Source organism: Aquarana catesbeiana, linkage group LG03 (genome assembly GCF_042186555.1).
Source record: "Aquarana catesbeiana isolate 2022-GZ linkage group LG03, ASM4218655v1, whole genome shotgun sequence".
Taxonomy (NCBI): domain Eukaryota; kingdom Metazoa; phylum Chordata; class Amphibia; order Anura; family Ranidae; genus Aquarana; species Aquarana catesbeiana.
In genome coordinates this window covers 156,299,858-156,318,792 of record NC_133326.1, presented here as the reverse complement: position 1 = coordinate 156,318,792, position 18,935 = coordinate 156,299,858, and the positions used below count along the sequence as shown (strand labels likewise).

The 18,935-nt window shown below is 38.4% G+C and overlaps 1 protein-coding gene across 4 annotated transcripts in view; it reads right to left on the bottom strand.

Annotated features, from left to right (window-relative positions):
* Positions 1-1,494: 1,494 nt before the first annotated feature.
* GATA3 (GATA binding protein 3) overlaps positions 1,495-18,935 on the bottom strand; it is a 45,983-nt gene continuing 28,542 nt past the window's right edge. For 2 of the 4 annotated variants that reach the window (XM_073619446.1, XM_073619447.1), the window contains 3 exons: positions 14,679-14,824; positions 13,079-13,204; positions 1,495-2,597 (listed from right to left, as the gene is read on the bottom strand). In XM_073619446.1, coding sequence (XP_073475547.1) covers positions 2,313-2,597; positions 13,079-13,204; positions 14,679-14,824 — 557 coding nt within the window. In that variant the 3' untranslated portion in view covers positions 1,495-2,312. The remainder of the gene's footprint in view (positions 2,598-13,078; positions 13,205-14,678; positions 14,825-18,935) is intronic. The other 2 variants (XM_073619448.1, XM_073619449.1) reach the window with 2 other exon arrangements.

The following is an 18,935-nucleotide window of genomic DNA, read 5'->3' as shown; positions in this document are numbered from 1 at the left end:
TTCGTTCTCAGGTAGGTCTAACATAATGTGCTAGTATGCGATGCATACTAGCACATTATGACATTGCCTTGCTTTTTTTTTTTTTAATCACCTGGTGTTTACAACCGCTTTAAATTAACAAGCTACAGTTAGAAGTTGATTGGCTAGCACGCACATCAGATTTTGCACTCTCCAGGTTTAGTAAAGCAAACCCTGTAAGTGATTTTCTTTTGGGAAAGTCTGTTCATTCCAAAATTCAATGGTAAAAGCCAATTACATTTTCATTCTGTTCATTCCAAAATTCAATGGTAAAAGCCAATTACATTTTGTAGTATTCTTGAACAATATTCAACAAGTCATCAAATGTACTGAAAATTTGCCCCAAAATTTGTACAAATGTCCATTTAGGCTGGGTTCACACTGATGCAGCGCGGGAACAACAGCGATTCCTGTGCAGGTTCCCGCAACGCATCAGAATCGCAGGCAGTTCACACTGCACTCTGCGAACCACTGCAGGTGTCAATATAAAGTTAATGACACCCCCAAATTTGTTCGCAGAAAGAAGTGCGAACTGTGGAATTGGATAGAATCAGATGGCACGGGTCCGAACACCCATGCGATCCGATTCCAGAGCGGACAAAGAAAAGGGTCCTGCACTTTTTTTGGTGTGGATCCAGTGCGAATTGAGCCATACGTAATGTATGTCTCAATTTGCACCGCACTGAAATCGCATGTCATTTGTACAGGAATCCGGTGCGATTTCTGTAATGCGGTGCAACGAATCAGTGTGAACCCAGCCATAAAAATCTACAAGTGTATGGCCAGCTTTAATAACATTGTGCGACATCTAACCTCTAGATTCATCCAGCAAAGCAGGTCACCGAGGTGTCTTTTTGCAGCCCCTTCCATCGAGTCACCACTTATTAGTGCAGGCGTGTAGTTACTATTCAGAGTTGTTCGAATGTACAGTAATACCTCAGATTGCGAGTAATGCGGTTTACGTGCGTTTTTATTTTTAATCCTGACTCGGTTTGCAAGCGTTGTCTCGCAAAACGAGCAGGATTCAAGCCTCTGGGGTGTGCAGTATGGCATGTGGCCAGAGATGCGAGGGCGCTCGGAGACACTCAGAGACGCTCAGAGACACTCGGAGACACTCCTTTCCTGAGTGTCTCGAAGCGTCTCTAAGTGTCTCCGAGTGTTTCCAAGTGTCTCCGGCGCCCCCTCACCTCTGGCCACATGCGGTACTGCATACACCAGCAGTGACACTGGAACGCATTATATGAGTTTCCATTGATTCCTATGGGGAAACTTGCTTTGATATACGAGTGCTTGGATTACAAGCATGCTTCTGGAACGAATTATGCTCATAATCCAAGGTTCTACTGTATACTGAATACAAACAGGTCTCTGTGTTTTCTAAATGCTCCATCATTTATTATTTCTCATGTCTATTAATGAGTCAACATCCGATCACAGATTTTGAATTTAGAACAAGTAGATGACAAACCACCATCGTTTCAACAGAATGCAGTCTATTTTATTTTTAAAGAAAGAAAAAAAAAATATGAAAACAATAAAAGCGGTTTCTTTACACTAGCAGTAAATAAATTTATACAACCATTCAGTCTGTATAATATGATGAAATAAATCTACATCTTTTTTATATTTTGGTGTCTTTGAATTATACATACAAACAACAATTACAGGAACTTGTTCACAATGCATTGAGGCCTGAGCAATGGCTATCTGCGAATCCTTTCTGACAATTTCCGTCTAGTAACATTAATTGCCCGGGACTGATAGTGCTTCTTGTGAAGAGACCCACAGCCTGAACGTATGAACCGTCTACAGTTTTAATGCATCAAACAACCTCTGCCAGTTACTGAAAACAAGACTAGCAGTGTGTTCACGTTGTGAGTCAAGCAGCCTGAAAGTTCATTGAGTCTAAGATCGACTGCCAGGCTCCCCATAAAATCTTGCTGTCCTTCATGCTTTTCATACAGGTGCTAAGCAGAAATAAAAGTCTTCAAAATGTACAGCATAAAGTTCTTTTTTTTTTGCAATGTTTCTCATTTTGTTCACAGCACTAGAAACCCTTATCAACAGGGAGTCACGGTTTCAATGGCTTATTCACAAATGGGATCCAGATTCAGTGGTCAAGAATGCGTAGATGCCAAAGTGAGTTCCTTTCAAAGTTGCAAGCACTACCGTGCGTCTGCATTTAAATAACATTTTTTTTTTTTTTTTCATATTTTAAAGGGTTCATCACTTTCCAAAAAAATGCAAAATATAGATAAAGTCTTAAAAGGGATGCAAGTTACAAAGAGTAAAGTCTAACCCATGGCGGTTACCATACTGGAAGGATGATGAGGTCCAAAAGAGAGGCCAGATGATGGATGCATTGGCGTCGGCGTGGTCAGCATGTGGCCAGGGTGACCAAAATGTGAAATGTGGCTGAGGGTGGACATGTGCCTGGAGAGGGCGGCAGGGCTGAACGAGCTGCTCTTGGGGTAATCGTCAAGGCCGTCATGGATTTTTTTGCTCTTTTTTGACTTGCTAGACATTTTTCGGTTTCTTGTCTGGATGCCTTCCTTCTTCATGGTCAAGGGTCTGTTAATCTAAACAAAAATTAATTATTTGTTTTTGTTTCTCAGTCTTAAGTAGCTTTTGCATGTACATGCAAGTACTTTGCAAAGTATTTGACAGCAATGATATAAAGCCAAGTACGTTCAAATCGAAAGTAAAAAGGTTTCGTCAAGTTTTTATTTCTGTCTGTGACACCATTGGGTAGACTTTCCTTCACTTTTGTCCCAGTGATAAGAAATGGAGGGGGGGGGGGGTGTCACTGAGACAGAAAGCCACAGACAGTAACAAAAGCATTGTGAAAAACAAAAAAGTGCAGCACTACAGGTAAAGTAACCAAAAATGAAACATATATTACTTTAAATCGTGTGCAGCAAACCCAAAATACAAATAAAATGCAGTACATAAACTATCGCAAAACTCCAAAGTTCAGGGATTAGCTGAATTTAAATGATCATAGGTATTTTATAGGCGTAAATTTCCCAGAGCAAGCTGAAATCAATGTCAGTTCAAAATAAAGAATGGAGGAGAATCAACATGACAAAGAGGGAGTCCTTATATAGCTCAGTGCGGGAATGTCAGTAGAGCGGGTTCAAGACCATCCAGAAACCCAAGGTAACCAGAGTAACAAAAACATTTTCAGAAGTTCTTCCCACTCTTTAGAAAATGTTTCTGTTTTTGGGCTATGTCCATGTTTTAGAGCAGGAGACTTCAAACTGCGGCCCTAGGGCCAGATGCAGCCCTTTGCTTGCCTTTATCCGGCCCTTGGGGCACTATTCATCCCACTGATATGAGACACTATTCTGCCCTCTGACACCAAAAATGGGGCATAATTCCTGCCGCTGACATCAACAATGGAGTGCCATTTCTTCCACTGACACCAACAATTGGGTGATATTCCACCGCCTAATACAAAAGATTGGGCACTGTTTACTCCCACTAATACCAGAAAAATGTTCTATTGCCGCTGGCCACAGTCCGGTCCCCTCTAAAGTCTGAAGGACAGTAAACTGGCCCTTTGTTTACAAAGTTTGGAGACCCCTGTTTTAGAGCAGAGCCTAGTACACACTATTCATTCTTTTCCTGTTCAACCCATGGGTTGTCAGCTCCGGTCAGAGCTGCTGTACTAACGATCCAAAGTTAGCACAGCGATCTCCCCCCTCCTATTGTGTTTTGACAGGGGGACAGCCCCCCACCAGAACACTCCAATCAGCGCTCTCCGCTATTGGGGGAGAGCGCTGATCAGGAGACGGTTGGCTGCTGGTTTTCCAGCATGCACGTCCGACAGAAGCCAGCCAAACCTCTTGTTTCTGTAGAACCGGCTGGCTTACACAGGGGCCAAATGTCGGCCAGTTTTTATTGAACCGGCCGACATTTGTCCCGTGTGTACGGGGCTTAAGGCAGGTCATAGATGTGATTTTCTTTCCAGGAGTCATGGGTTGCAGGATAGAAAATCGCTCAATTTCCCCATCAACACAGTCAGTGTTGATGAGGGAATCCCTCCCGCTGAGCTATTGTGTTCTCCCTAGATAGACAATCAACCTGCCCATAGATGGCTTGAATCTCGGCCTATCCCTGCTGAAACCGGCTGAGATTCGAACCATTTATGGCTGGCTTAATGGGTAATTCAGTTGTGTTCTCTTTAATCATCCAAATACGTGGAAGCAAATATCTTTTAAATCTTTTATCTTGCAAATAATTGGTTATTTAAAGTGAACACAGCTTTGCCTTATACTAAGATGAGTAAGGGCTCTTTTACACCCGCGTCATGCTTTAAAGAGAGAAATACGGCCTCATCTTGAATGCCTGTATTTTATTTTTATTTTTTTACTTTTTGGATGGGAGTACCACATCAAAACCACAAGTGGTACTGTCCACTCAGCATGATGGGGGAATCATTTTTGCCACACAGCATGACTGCCTTTTCAGCATAAGGGGGGTGTTGAGAACAAAATGCAGCTTAACTACCTATTTTTACTGCCCCAATCGCAAATAAAAACTAAACCTTACTAAAATGAACATATGATTTCCAAAGTGAACATTTAGTTGGTGAACAGCCTCTACTCTTGTATTGGTAAGTATTAATTATTATTATTATTATAATTATTAATTATTATTATTACTATATTGATATTTTCAATTTAATTAATTTTCCAAACATACCATACTGTGGCTGGTTTATACTAACATTATACATAAAAAGCTTTACTATATATATTTAGTAGTACATTTTGACAACCTGGGCCTGCTTACACAAAAAATGTGTAAAGTGTAGTTAAAAAAATGCTCAACCCGGCCTCAATACTAAACTTAAGCCTGCATCAGCATAACATATACAGCACTATAAATGTAGCCTGCTTATGTATAATAGTTATCTTTTGTTTTTTAAAAAATATACCCTGCATATTTGAAATAGAAGTTATCCAAGATATGTGGCTCATAAACTGCACAGACAGCATTTCACAGATTAGTACTCTGAACCAGAATAAACACAACAAAGATGACAGATTTAGGAAATAGGCAAGTTTTACTGACAGCTGTCAGTTTCAGCCAGTAATAGCTGAACTTTACACCGCTCGGCTACTACACGCTGTGTTTTACTGCAATGCATTCATTGCATTAGGCTGGGACTATTCACCTATCAGTTAACAACTACATGGCATATTGTTCTTTTATTTTACAAAGGCTGACCGCAGCATGGTAAGGTCAACCAATAAAACAGTGGTGTGCTACATTAAGAGCAGGGAATTGTTCATGATCCTTGCAAAGCTTAACCTGAAAGTGAGTCCCTATTATCTTACTAATTAGCTACGCACGCTGCTGAGGGTGGTCAGTTTTATAGCCCATGTGGACACCTGCCGAGCGTCTGCCTGACCAGACTTTCTGATTCAGGGAACATTTCACTACAGCACTGATGGTGAAATTATATCAGCATACAGCGCATGTATTCACAATTGCACAAATGACAAATATAATGGTAGAGTACAAGTGACCAACCCCAACCTAAGCTGAGAGATATTTACAAAAAAAGTTTGAGAGTTATTTATAAAAGAGTGTATGCTTTAGGCATATATATTAAATTGGGTTTAATTGGGAAAATTTGTTAAGGTCTTAGTGACCCTGGGTGTACTTGGTAATGTTATTTAATCTACATGACAGGTTTTTATACCTGTATGTATGTGTGTGTATATATATATATATATATAGATAGATATATCTATCTATATATATAGATATATATATCTATATATATATATATCTATATATATATAGATATATATATCTATATATATATATCTTCTTCCCTAGATACATACTAGTAACTTTTCCCTAGATGTCCCTAGATGCATACCAGTAAAAATAAAACTGATTACAAAATTAATAATTATTCATTTATTTATTTATTAGTCACATGATCTCTGATTTGAATAAATTCACACCTCCCTAGTCCTGAATATTAACTGATCTGTGTGTTCCTGAAGTCCCACAAAATTGCAGAATCTGAAGGGTGATGAGTTGATATTGTCCTGTGTGGTCTTCGGCTACTTGAATATGGCTCATTACACCAATCACAGGGGAAATAGACAATATTGTGAACCAGACAATATTTTACTATTTTTTTTAACTGTGATTATTGATCTGCATGATCATAAAATTAATATAATAATACAGGCCTGTAAACATTTTACTGTATTTTCTATTAATTTTGTATTCATTAAAATGTCACCAGGATGCTGATACCCAGAGAACTATATGGCAAACAGCCATCACATAGAGGTGTTTTTTTTTTGTTCTCCATATTATTTCCTTGATGTTCTTAAGGACTGAACAAAAAAAAAACAGGTTCCTCCAACCACACAAGCAAGGTCGATGGAGGAATACCCATCCACCCAACCCCCCCACCCCCAATACTGGGACAGTGTATTCTGACAGCGGCATACACAGTTGACAGAATGCACTGATCAATGTCTGCAGTCGCTGACCAAGAAACAATGTCTAACATGTAACTTGGAATAAAAGTCGATCAAATGATTGCTTATGTGGAGTGGATTTGGCTACACCCTGATCGAAATTTGGCTGGTCTCTGCTGTACCAGTTGAATTTAATCAATATAGGCGTTTAATTAGTCTAGGCATTTATTTGAACATTGGTTGTTTTGTTGGTCATTTTGAAGTCAACTGGCTGCAAGATCCTCCGTGGAGAACAATGCAACATAACCATAATTATAGTCCTGGACTATAATTTTATACATTATTTTGTATTGTGTTTAAGAAAGTAATGTTGAAGCCATTTTAGTGTTTTGGAGAAGCTTTTGCTATCTATGGTTTGTTACCTGGTCGGGGAATGTTTTTTTTTACTAAACATTTCAAAGGATTTCTGTCCTTCTCATAGGAGGGCTTCCTTTGGAATGTACAGGACTGGATGGGTGCAGTGTAGAGATGTGATTCATAAATAAATATTCCATGTGTAGATTTTCTGATTTATTCCTTGGGACTACAGAGAATGAGGATGTGTTTTGTGATCATCAGCTGAATGTTTGTGAATAGATATGGATTTGTAAGCCTGGAATCTCACAACTTTTTCACTGGCAGCAGAAGTGGAATTCGGTGGGAGATAAAGGCCAAATCTCAAAGGAACAACTGATGAAAATGTATACAAATCTATGGGTCACTTGGTATGAGAAGGAAATGGTCATATTGAGAGAACAGGCCACCCTGGGAATCCATTAGAAGGGCAGACCAGCAAGAACACACTTATTTTGCACTGCAAAAGGCTTAAGCTAAAAGACAGGCAGCATACTACCAGCATCCAAAAGCACATAGAAAAGACTTTAGAGGAGACTTATGTTATTGTGGGCTTATTCCAGGATTTGGAAAACCAGTGCCATTTATTGAAAGTCCCAAATAAGTAATAGAAGACCATTAGCTGGACTACTTGGTGGGATAGCTGCTGAGGTGTTTGGACAATAAATCTTAAAGACCTGGACTATGAAAAGGTAAGTGAAATAGTACTTTTCATATTATGCAGTCATCCCGAGTCCTACAGCACCATGTGATACACTGAGAGTGGGTCATTTAAAATGTATGTCCACAGGATGGTCCTGGCCTGTTGCAGATGGCTGAAAGGGAGAGCGGGCTTTTATTCCTTTCTTTTTTTCTATAACAACTATTTTATAATAAATGACCTGAAGTGATAAATGATTTGGTTAAAGAAAGGAAGCCAGCCACAGTCAGGGCAGCAGCCATTTAGCAGAAAACTTTTGCCTTTGAATCATTGTTTTAAAAAAAAAAAAACTTACAGACAATTGCTTTCACAAAGTAAATGTTTTCTGTTTCTATCCCTCTACTATCCCAAATAGAAGTGTTGTTCAATTCCGGGATGTACAGCATGGTTCTCATACCCCTGTAAAAGCCTCAAAGACTGCACATAACAAATTATGTTATACTCCTGGAAAGGCTACATTACCAGTGTCTTCCAGGGAGCTAACCTCATAGCTAACCTCCAAGATTGTGGGAAATAGTTCATTCATTATTTTTTTTCTGCACAGATGACATGTGAGCATGAGATCTGGTGTGGACGTGACCAATGGGCTGGCTAAGAAAAGGAGGAAGAAGAAGTGATCGTTGATGTACATTTTTAAAATCGCGGTGTGGGTTTTCCAGCATGGGGTGGACGATGTCACGGGATTGGGGAAATTAGTCAAAAATAAAACAACTAACCATCTGAATATTTATGTTTGGATGGATGCTGGCAGTTAAATAAAAGTGTGTGTTGTTCTGCTCTTTTGACTACAATATACAATGCCTGCCTATAACAAAAATAAAAAAAATAAAATTATAAGTACTGTATTATTGGCACGCACTTTTTCACCCTGAAAATCGGGTGCAAATAGTGTGTGCGTGTTATACGCCGATACTGCAATTTGGGCTGCCTTGGAGGGAAGCGGGAGGGGTGCGGGACAAGCGCCGTCAGATTACATACAGCGAGAATCTCCTGCTTGCTCGGCAGCTTCTGTAATAAGAAGTCCCATCTCCTGGGCCGGCATTGGACCAGTGTTCTGTCTATCATAGAAGCCAGTCCAGGAGGCAGGACTTTGTATTAAAGAGGCCGCCGATTAAACAGGAGATTCTCGCTGTATGTAATCTGATGGCGCTCTTCCCACCCCCCTCCTTGTCCCCTCCGAGGCAGCAGTAATCTGAGGTGAGGCTGCAGATGGGCATTGATCAGGCTGCATTCATGGCAATGATGAGGCTGCATATGGGCATTGATCAAGCTGCATTGATGGGCAATTGTGAGGCTGTAGATGGGCATTGATCAAGCTGCATTGATGGGCAATTGTGAGGCTGCAGATGGGCATTGATCAAGCTGCATTAATGGGCAATTGTGAGGCTGCAGATGGACATTGATCAAGCTGCATAAATGGGCAATTGTGAGGCTGCAGATGGGCATTGATCAAGCTGCATTGATGGGCAATGGTGAGGCTGCAGATGGGCAATGGTGAGGCTGCAGATGGGCAATGGTGAGGCTGCTTTGATGGGCACTGACCCTTATTTTGCTTCAAAGTTGTTTGTTTAAAATTTTATTTTTTTTCCTGAAACTTCCCTCCTAAAATGAAGGTGCGTGTTATACGCCTGTGCATGTTATATGCCGATAAATACGGGTGTATTTCGCCTTGGTCACATGTATACATTGATAGCTTTCTTACATAAATGAATAAAATTATTACAGATTTTAATCATGGTAAATTAATTTAAGTAATATTCTATTCATTTTGGATCTTAGAGATTATTATTTATTTAGAACTGTGTTAGTAGGGAAATTGTAACATTGTAAATTTGTAGTAATATAACACAGTAGTAACATATAATTGTTTGAAAGAGTTAACAAGACAAGGAATTTTTTTTTCAACCCCCAGACAAGAAGTTATTTGCCTGCAATGAATATCTGTTCCTTGGTAATATGAGGCAAGTTTCAGTTGCAGATGTGAAATGATGACCTATTTTACATTGCGCCGTCTACAGTGCATATCAAAGAAAAATATTTAATGAAATGAAAATAAAGCAAGTTTAATCCTGCTACAGGCTTGTTGTGTTTCACACCTGATGAAAACACCTAGGAGGTCTGACAGCCAAGTGTAAATATATTTGTTTAGCATTTCCTAATAAAATTAAACCTGCCAGATTTTTTGGAAGAAAAACAATTGATACATGTGATCTGTACTAAAAGCAGTTGTGCATAATGATTACTAATATGTCTCCTGTGCTTGTCATAAAACCATATACATAAATATGAATGCATAAATTAATGTTAAATGGGATTAAAAACCTGCACCTGAACATTGTAATTTTAGCATATGCTACTTTGAGTTCTCAATTTCTCAGAATTTGAGGGACATTTTAAAAACCAAAAAAATGGAAATGGTAAAAAGTATATTTGACATGCTACTATTTAGTAGCTATTGACTCTTAGTAAAATTTGCATTATGTAAATGTTCACTTACAAAACCTTTCAAGTTTGATGGTATCCTTATATAAAAACGTATTTCCACAAAGATGAAAAAAATGCTTTAAGTAAAAAATCTGGCTCTGGCCAAATCCAATTTATTTATTACTATGTCAAAGCTAATTTTGTAATGTTTCTATTCAACAAAACAACATATTGTTAAAGTAAATATATAGAGTTTTCAAACTTCAAATTATTCTTATTAACTTTTATGCTGCTTTCTTCTTTTATACTTAGCTTAGAAGTATAAATATTATTAAATTTCTTGTCAGTTTTTTTAAATGTTATTTCTAATTAATTAAAATCAAGTCACGTTCAATTTAAATGTAATTATTTCAAGCTCACTGAAAGGAAAATTACACTCATGTCTACAGTTAAGGAAAACAAATGTGTATTAAATGCATTTATTTTAACTTTCATAAGGCTCAATTCACTAAGCTACAATGATTATTTTTTGCCATAATGACCATTATTTTTAGCAGTAAGCCAATAAAAACAACAGTCACATGTCTGAAAACAATTACCGTATATGTCATAGCATAGCGAATTGAGCCTATAACGTATTATTGATAAACTAGAATAAAAGGGTAAAATTATTACACTAAAGTTAAACAAACACACAAGATGGTGGTTGGAGGTGACGACGCAATCTTACTACCAAACAACCTTTTGTTTCATTAAAATACTCAGTGAGAATGCTAATGTAGCGAAACAAAACAGCAGAAAAAGGGCCAGACATATTAAACTGGAGCCTTTTTCCAAAAAAGAAATACCAGGGGGCAAACCAGTCCAGTCAAACCTAGCCCACTGTTTATATTTGTTTGATCAGCTAGGGTGTCCACCTTGCCAAAAGATATCATGACCATCGGCTGATCCATCTGATTCTTATATATGTCCACTTTAAACACTGATGCATTAGTGATGGTGGTGAGTACAGTTAGAGCAAGACAAATACAGTTACATGTCAGGCTTTTATACTTTTTGTTGGTGATGTGACCTAAAGCCATAATCAGGTCACCTGTCCAACTTCAGTCCTTCATTGGGGGTACCAGCATCAGCATTTCCAACAACACTGAAGTTAGTACCCAAGTGGTGGATTTAGGTAGAATGACTTTGAACAATAGTGCAGAACTTGCATCCCTAGGTACCCTCCCTAACATTTCAGTAGTTCTGTGTGTTAAATTCAGGTCTCCTAGCCCTATGCTACATCATTTATCTGTACAATGTTAAGTGTTCTATTCTTCTCTTAAGAAAACGCATATCTCTACATTAAAATAAAACTATAGGCAAAACTTTTTTTTTTATCTTGGATACAGTAAGGGAGGGTTATAACCCCTGTCAAATTTTTTTCTCCATCATTGCGGAGGTTTACCTTTACTTTCTATCCCATAGCCAAACAGGAAGTGAGAGGAAATCCCTGCAAATTAAGGGAATTCCTTGGGGACCCCTTGGGCACCAGAAATTGCATTCCCATTGGAAGATTTCCCCTCTGTTATTTTTTTGGGACAACCCATTTGGGATTTTCCTTCACTTTCAATGATAATGGTAAACAGGACAAACAGAGAGGGTGAATCTCCTTGGCTACCAGAAGATGTCTACAGTGGTTGACTTGAATCCATAGACATATGATTATTTTTCGATCTGACAGATTTCAGGTAATTATTGTGTCATATTCGTGGGTTGTCCCTGGGTGTATGCGGATGACTGTAGCTGACTAATTTCAGTGCAAATAGTGGCTGGCTATGTTAGATATTTTTGGCTGATTGGTATTTTTTCTCTCAATTTAAGGTGGCTGTCCCTCCTGCTACAATGACACTGGCCTACATGCTTGTAGAGGCCAAAAGACCTTGACCCCACATCCAGCAGATTATGGCCTCATATCCAACACCCTGTGATGTCAATATCTAACTTAAGATTGGCCTTATACAGGCCGATCCCTTAGTAAAAATAGAAGATAGTGATAGATATGCCTATCCTCACTGTAAAGGGACAACCATAGTGTTTCTCCATAATTCATCCTATTTGCTATCGTAGCACATTTTTATTCCTGGCCCAAGGAATGTGCCTCAATTGCAAACCTTCCGTCATTAACAGAACAATTTAATAGAAATCAGCAGATTAACCCCAAATTAGTGACCGTTGCCATAGGTTCTACACATACCACTGTGTGTTTGTCTAAAGGCCCATACACACGATAAGAAAATCAGAAGTTAAATTTCATCTGCCAATTTTCAGATTGTTAGTATGGTGCTTTCAACAGCCGATTACGAATTGCCGTATGACAAAAAGCTGGATGTGCAGACTGTAAAATTTTAATCGTATGTGAACACAACTTCGATTTTCGTTCAATTAGTACAAGAATACATACAAAACAATTTAACACATTACATCACTTCTGAAGTTGAATTCTGTCGTATGAAAATTTTCATATGGTGAGTAACCTCTTCACTTTCCACATGAGACCAGCATGCAACAAAAAACATACGAAAACTCGTACAATAATCTGATCGTGTGTACGAGGCTTAAGTTTGATGAAAGGAGCCTAATTGGACGTGTGAGATTCTTAAGCTGCCTATAGACAACAGAGGCTGAAAGTATGATAGTCTGACAGTGGCATAGACACAAAGACTGTCACCATTTTGGCAGCCAGCCAGGCAGGACGGTGATAAGCTCATGTTTATAGCCACCAATAGATATATACTGTATATCCCACAAAATTTTCATTCCATACAACAACAAAGGGTTCCCAGATGAATTTAGAAAAAAATGACTTTGTCTTTTAGACCATAAGTTGGTTTGGGTAGTGTTTTGATTGCTATTGTTTCAGGCTATTGGTAACCCTACTACATATACACATTATTTCACGGTTAAAGACGATGGCACTAATATTAATGGTAACAATACTTTGCAGGTGCCTTTAATATGAATGAAATGCTTTGAAATAATATAACTGTATAAAACAAGTATTCATAGGATCCTATATTACTAATAGTAAGCAACAGTAGACACTTACATTGTGCAGCTTGTAGTAGAGCCCACAGGCATTACACACTGGATCGCCATTGGCATTTCTCCTCCACAGTGTGGTGGTGGTAGTTTGACAGTTTGCACAAGATGTACCTGCTCTCCTAGCTGCAGACTGCAAGAAAAACAATGTTTTGTGGCATAAGCAACCAGGTTTGATCACAGACAAACAAACAAATGGTTTGCAGGAAGTAACTAAATATTTATAACAGAAAAAAACTGTGTCTCAAGACTTCAATCCAGTTTTGCACATTTACTAATGGAGTATTTTTATGTTAGAATTGGTTCACTTCAAATATCCAATCAAATTCAACAAAAATGGTAATGTTTGTAAATCCCTTGAACCTCATTGGATATGTGAAGTAACAATAGTTTAATAAGTCAGCCCTTTGTCTCCTTGAATGTTGGTTTGCTAATGTTGACTAGAATGCTAGCTTGTTAATGAGCACTTCTATTCCAGTTTCCTAATGACCTCTGCATTAGATTTGTAATAGTGCAGATCAGTGTTTACAAGCGATGACATATAACCATCTAAATAGTCTACAGTTTCCTTAGTCCTTTCTCCCTGCAGTACAACACACTTAATGGTTTACTTTGAGGAAATTGTTGCTTGGGAGTTATCTAAGGAGTTCAGATTTCCGGCAGATTTTTCCTGGGAAGTCAGAGTCTAATATAAGGAGGGGGTTGGTGTGGGGACAGCTGCCAAAAAAATCAAAGCTCTGTCTAGTCCTGTTTCGAAAAAAGTGTTACTCTAACTGACTACAACACAAAGGATTTTTAGTACACTATAGAATTATAATATAAAGTGTCATTTAAAATCTTGGAAACACGCAATGAAGGTAATTTATTAAAGGAAGAGAGATTATCAAATTAGCAAGTGAATGCTCACTCAGCTTAGTGAATAAAGTGAGGCTGTTTTTGTTTTTTTTGTTTTTTAATTCCCCTGCGCATAATTGGACAGTATTCAAAGTAAGCATAGTTTTGCCTATTCACTAAGTGAACATTCAGCTTGCTCAGAGAACAGTCTGTACTCCTATTCTTGTAAATAAACTCCATTGTTGAAATTATGCACCAGTAACAATGTGCAGTAGTAGTAGTAGTAGTGGCAGTAGTGGTGGTAGTAGTAGCCGTAAAGCAGTATTATTAATAATATGAGTATTATTATCACCATAATAGATTATGGGAAGATTGGATGGTTAGATTAGAAAAGATTATAAAATGTCATCATGATTTTCGTTGGCATTTATTATGCATGGTTTGCTTTACTTTACTTATTATGCCATTGTAGATTATCATCGTCCTTAAATGATCCAAGGAAGAGATCACTACTCCCTTAGTAAGTTAATTACAGGTATCATTGTTGACTAATGAAGTTAGCTTAAAGCCAAAGATCATTAATATAAGTAGCTCAGCACCAAAAACATGTGAGAGCTAGACACCAGGCGGACTTTAATATTATGGAAAATCCAGGGCCAATGTAATTAATCTTGCCTCATAGAAGTCTGCTGGTGGAGATGCCAGGTTTCCACTAAAAGCCCCCAATTCTGATTCCAAACACTAAAGAAAGAAGAGAATTGGGTGTCACTTACCAGCCGTCTTTTAGGTTTGATGAGGGGTCGATTCTGGCCATTCATTTTGTGATAGAGTCCACATGCATTACATAGGTAATGTCCAGTGCCATCTCGCCTCCACAAAGGGGTTGAGGTTGCTCCACAGTTTACACACTCCCTGCCTTCTGAAAACAAGATTACACATGGTTGACTTCTGAGCAAAGATATGAGTCTACTATTAAGTTACACCCTACATATAAATGAATACGGCAACATTCTCAAAGTATTGTACACAGCAAGAAAGACTATAAGTAAAGATTTGAAATTAAATTACAGAAAAATATTTCCGTAGAAGTGCATGCTCAAATCAGCTGAACAAATTTATTAATAAGGGGGAGTAAAGTAAGGCATTCAAAAGGCTTATTTTGAAGAAAAACAAAAGTAAATCTATAAATCATTAAGCATAGGCCAGGCATGTTCCTTAGTTTTTATAACAAATCATAAACTGAAAGCTAATATTGTATAGTGCATTATACACTGACCTTAACCGAACTACAACTCAATGGATGATTTCCCAAAGATAAATTATATTCAATATTTTATACGATAAATTATGTTTGATTCAAACACATTACACACTTTGTTTTTTACTTCTTATTTTTCCCAGATCTATTGCATCTTAGACGCAAGCATACTGTATATTCACCAAGCTTGCGTTAGACATACACGCCACAGGAAAATGAAGGACAATGAAAATTTCCTATCATTTTGAAATGGGTCAATGAGTTTTCAGCTGATGATGAAGTTGATGTCAGCCTGAAACCTGAAAATGTATAATTCTTTGATTAAATATTTTCAGCTTTGTCATTCTTTCTGTGCTCTGTGTGACAAGAAGACCACAACTTTTGCTTTCTGGAGAAGCGCAACATTTCTACCTAGTATTGAGACGCTCTATGTCACTGGCTGACAAGCTCATCTGACAACATAGGAAGATTACATCATAACTAAATTAATGAATAAGTAAAAAATGTGAACAAAAATATGAAATAAAAAAAACAAGGCACCCATCTGACATCAGAATGTGTGTGCCTGTGTTTTCTACATCCAGTAAAAGCAGTAAAGCCTAGTACACACTAATAGTTTTTTTTTTTCGTTCAACTCACTGACAGTTTAGACCGGAGCCACTGTACTAACAATTCAATGTTAGTACAGTGACCTCCCCTGCTGAGCTATTGTGTTCTGACAAGGGGATGGCCCCATTGCCAGAACACTCCGGTCAGGATATGGTTGTCAGACCTTTTTCGGTCATGACCCTTCAACATAAGCCATCTTCTGTCGGAACCGGCTGCTATACACACGGGTCGAATGTCAGCCGGTTTCTATTGAACCGGCTGATGTTGCCTGACATTCGGCCCGTGTGCACTAGGCATTAGGCTCTCTTGTGATCTTCAGAGCCAAACCTTATAGGTTTTTTCTTGAAAAGCTTGGGTAAGAGCCATACCATTTACAGGGCTGCTCTAACACTTCTTCAGACGCCCAAAAAAAATTAATAAAATTCTAGAAACTATACATTATTTTTAAGGATATGTGAACTTTAAAACAAGGTGCACTTATGCTTTTCGACCGCCTCCCCTGACCTTAACTATCCCCCTCCCTTATCCTAGATGCTTACTTCTTTTGACTGTGTGTCCAGTCTAAAAAATATACATGCTAGCCGCACCTGTACAGAAGCTTTCTATGGACTTCTATGAGGCCAGTTCCCAATCATCTCTGGCCTTGGGACACAGTGCCATAAAAAATAATGGCGAGCTATTCTCTTCCCATACCATTACTTCTTTTCACTTTTCTCTTTTTTTTTTTCCTTTTTCTATCTATCCTCTCTTCTCCTTTTCCTTACTTCATGCAACTCCTAGGAAACCTCTCTTATGGTTAAACTATGATTCTTTATTGTTATATGATTAATGGTTAATACCTGCATTATGTATGACTCAGGCTTAATACGAGAACTCGTCTCTTCCTTTCTATGTAATTTAATTCATAGGTCAGATTCTCTGAAGTACAGTTAGTAATTTTTATCTCCTTGACTTGGTGTTGATATCGCTTTGGTTATTTTTTTATTGTCTTTTGGCTGTGGAAATTACTTAATAATGTCACTGTTATAGTAACCTTTATATTGTACCAATAAAAATGTATTGAACGTAAAACAATGGCGAGCTACTGTGCAGGTCAGGATGTAAACAAATGCTTTAGACCATGGCAGACAGAACAGGTAAAATATGTACCAGAGGGGGGAGGTTGGGGTAGCTCAAGAAGAAGAGAAAGAGCTAAAAGTGCAAAAAGGCACACTTGTCCTTTAGGCTGACTGACAACGCACCATTGACTATATCACTTGTCATAATACATACATTTTATGAACACATTTTTATTAACAAGAAACCAGCTCTTAGAGGATAACTCCACTTTCATTGAAAAAAATATAGCAAATTAAAAAAAAAATGCTATTGCTATACAAACCCTATTGTATGTAATATTATTAGAAATTATCTTGTCTATTTAATCTTCAGCTGCTGTAATTATATCTAAAATGTAATTCAATATGGCAACCTGGAGGCATTCTTTACACTGCTGGTGTATGGAATGATCCCAGAAATGTAATTTCCTGCTTGTGTGATTGGCTCACTTATTTTCTCAGATATCTTCATAAAGATACAGGTCTAATTTTAGGCATCCCCTGCAATAGGATTTTTGGTTTTGGTGAGATACTCCCCAAGGGATAAATACTTCTAAAGGTATGTGGAAACTGCAGCTTTTCTCATCAGAACACTGAAAGTGCAGCAGGTGATTATAATAAACCTGACCCTCCTAGTCAGAATACGTCTGAAAAGGACATAGTGAGACAAACAGCTAATTCTTGAGAGCAGAAAAAGGTAGGACTCTGCAACAATGGTAGTTATAATCCCTGCAATGTACATTGTTCACCTAGAGGGGATTTTTTTTTTTCTCAACAAAAGTGGAGTAAAATTTTACATCCGGGTACACACAACAGTTTTTTTGTTTTTCATGCAACACAGCGGGTTGCACAAACAAAAACTGACAGCTCCAGTCGGAGCCGCTGTACTAACTAATGCGAGGCTAGTTCAGCGATCTCCCCCACTGAGCTGTTCTGTTCTGACATAGAGATGCCCCCCCCAGACAGAACACTCTGATCAGCGCTCTCGGCCATTGGCCGAGAGCACTGGTTCTGAATCAGTGGGCTGCTGGTTTTCCAGCAACATGTTTGACAGAAGCCGACCGAAGGGCCGCCAGCTTTTGTAGGACAGGAGCCGAATGTCGGCGTTTTTTATTATACACATGGGCCGATACACACTGGGGGTTTTTTTATACACACGGTCCGCATGTTGGCCATTTTTTTTTTTTTTGAACCAGCCATTGTCTCCAGTCATTTGACCCTTGTGTACGGGGCTTAAATCTAGGTATACCTAGTCTGCCTGAACAAATACTTCACAAAGTGACCATTCTCATACAAAAGGATTAAAAGAAAATCACACCATCAGTCATTATCATTACTCAGGGTACATGCTCACAAAGACCAGATAAGATGTGGTCAAATGTAAACTTGTTCTCTGTACTTAAGAGAACCAAAACCCTGACTGGTACATATATGTGAAAAGCCAGGCATAGACAGATTGAAATTCAGCCGGTTCAGCAGAAACTGGCCAAATTTTGATCCATCTTTGGGCAGTCTATCTATCGATTAACTTCAATGCAACCAGCCTGTCTGGGGTTTTCTTTATAAGATTACTGCCACCGACTATAGCCGGAAGAAGTAATCATTGTATTTTGGAGGCGGGAAACCTCCCGCTATCAGAATACAATAGCGTAGCGGGGGAGGAGGGTTCCGCCAAAAACATTGACTGTGTTGATGGTGAATAAAATGATTTTCTTTCCTTTAACCCTTGGTTGAAGGAAAGGAAATTGCATAATGTATGCAAGGCTTAAGGTAACTCAAGATACCTTATTGGTGTCATAAAGGTATCTATGGCCATTAGATGACAGTCTTCTAATCTGGCCATTTTATGAAATGATCTAATGTCTATGAAGCACTCTCTAACACTACCAACAGAGGCTTCTTGGAGGACTGGCAATTAGACAGGTTAGATAACCTTGCTGATCACTATTGTTTTTCCAATATGCCAAACTGGAGGTGCCTGCAGCTCACTTCTACATAGGCTAAATACAAATGGTTAACCAAGGGCAACATAAATGTCTCTATGCAGTGCTAACTCAGCTTGAAAA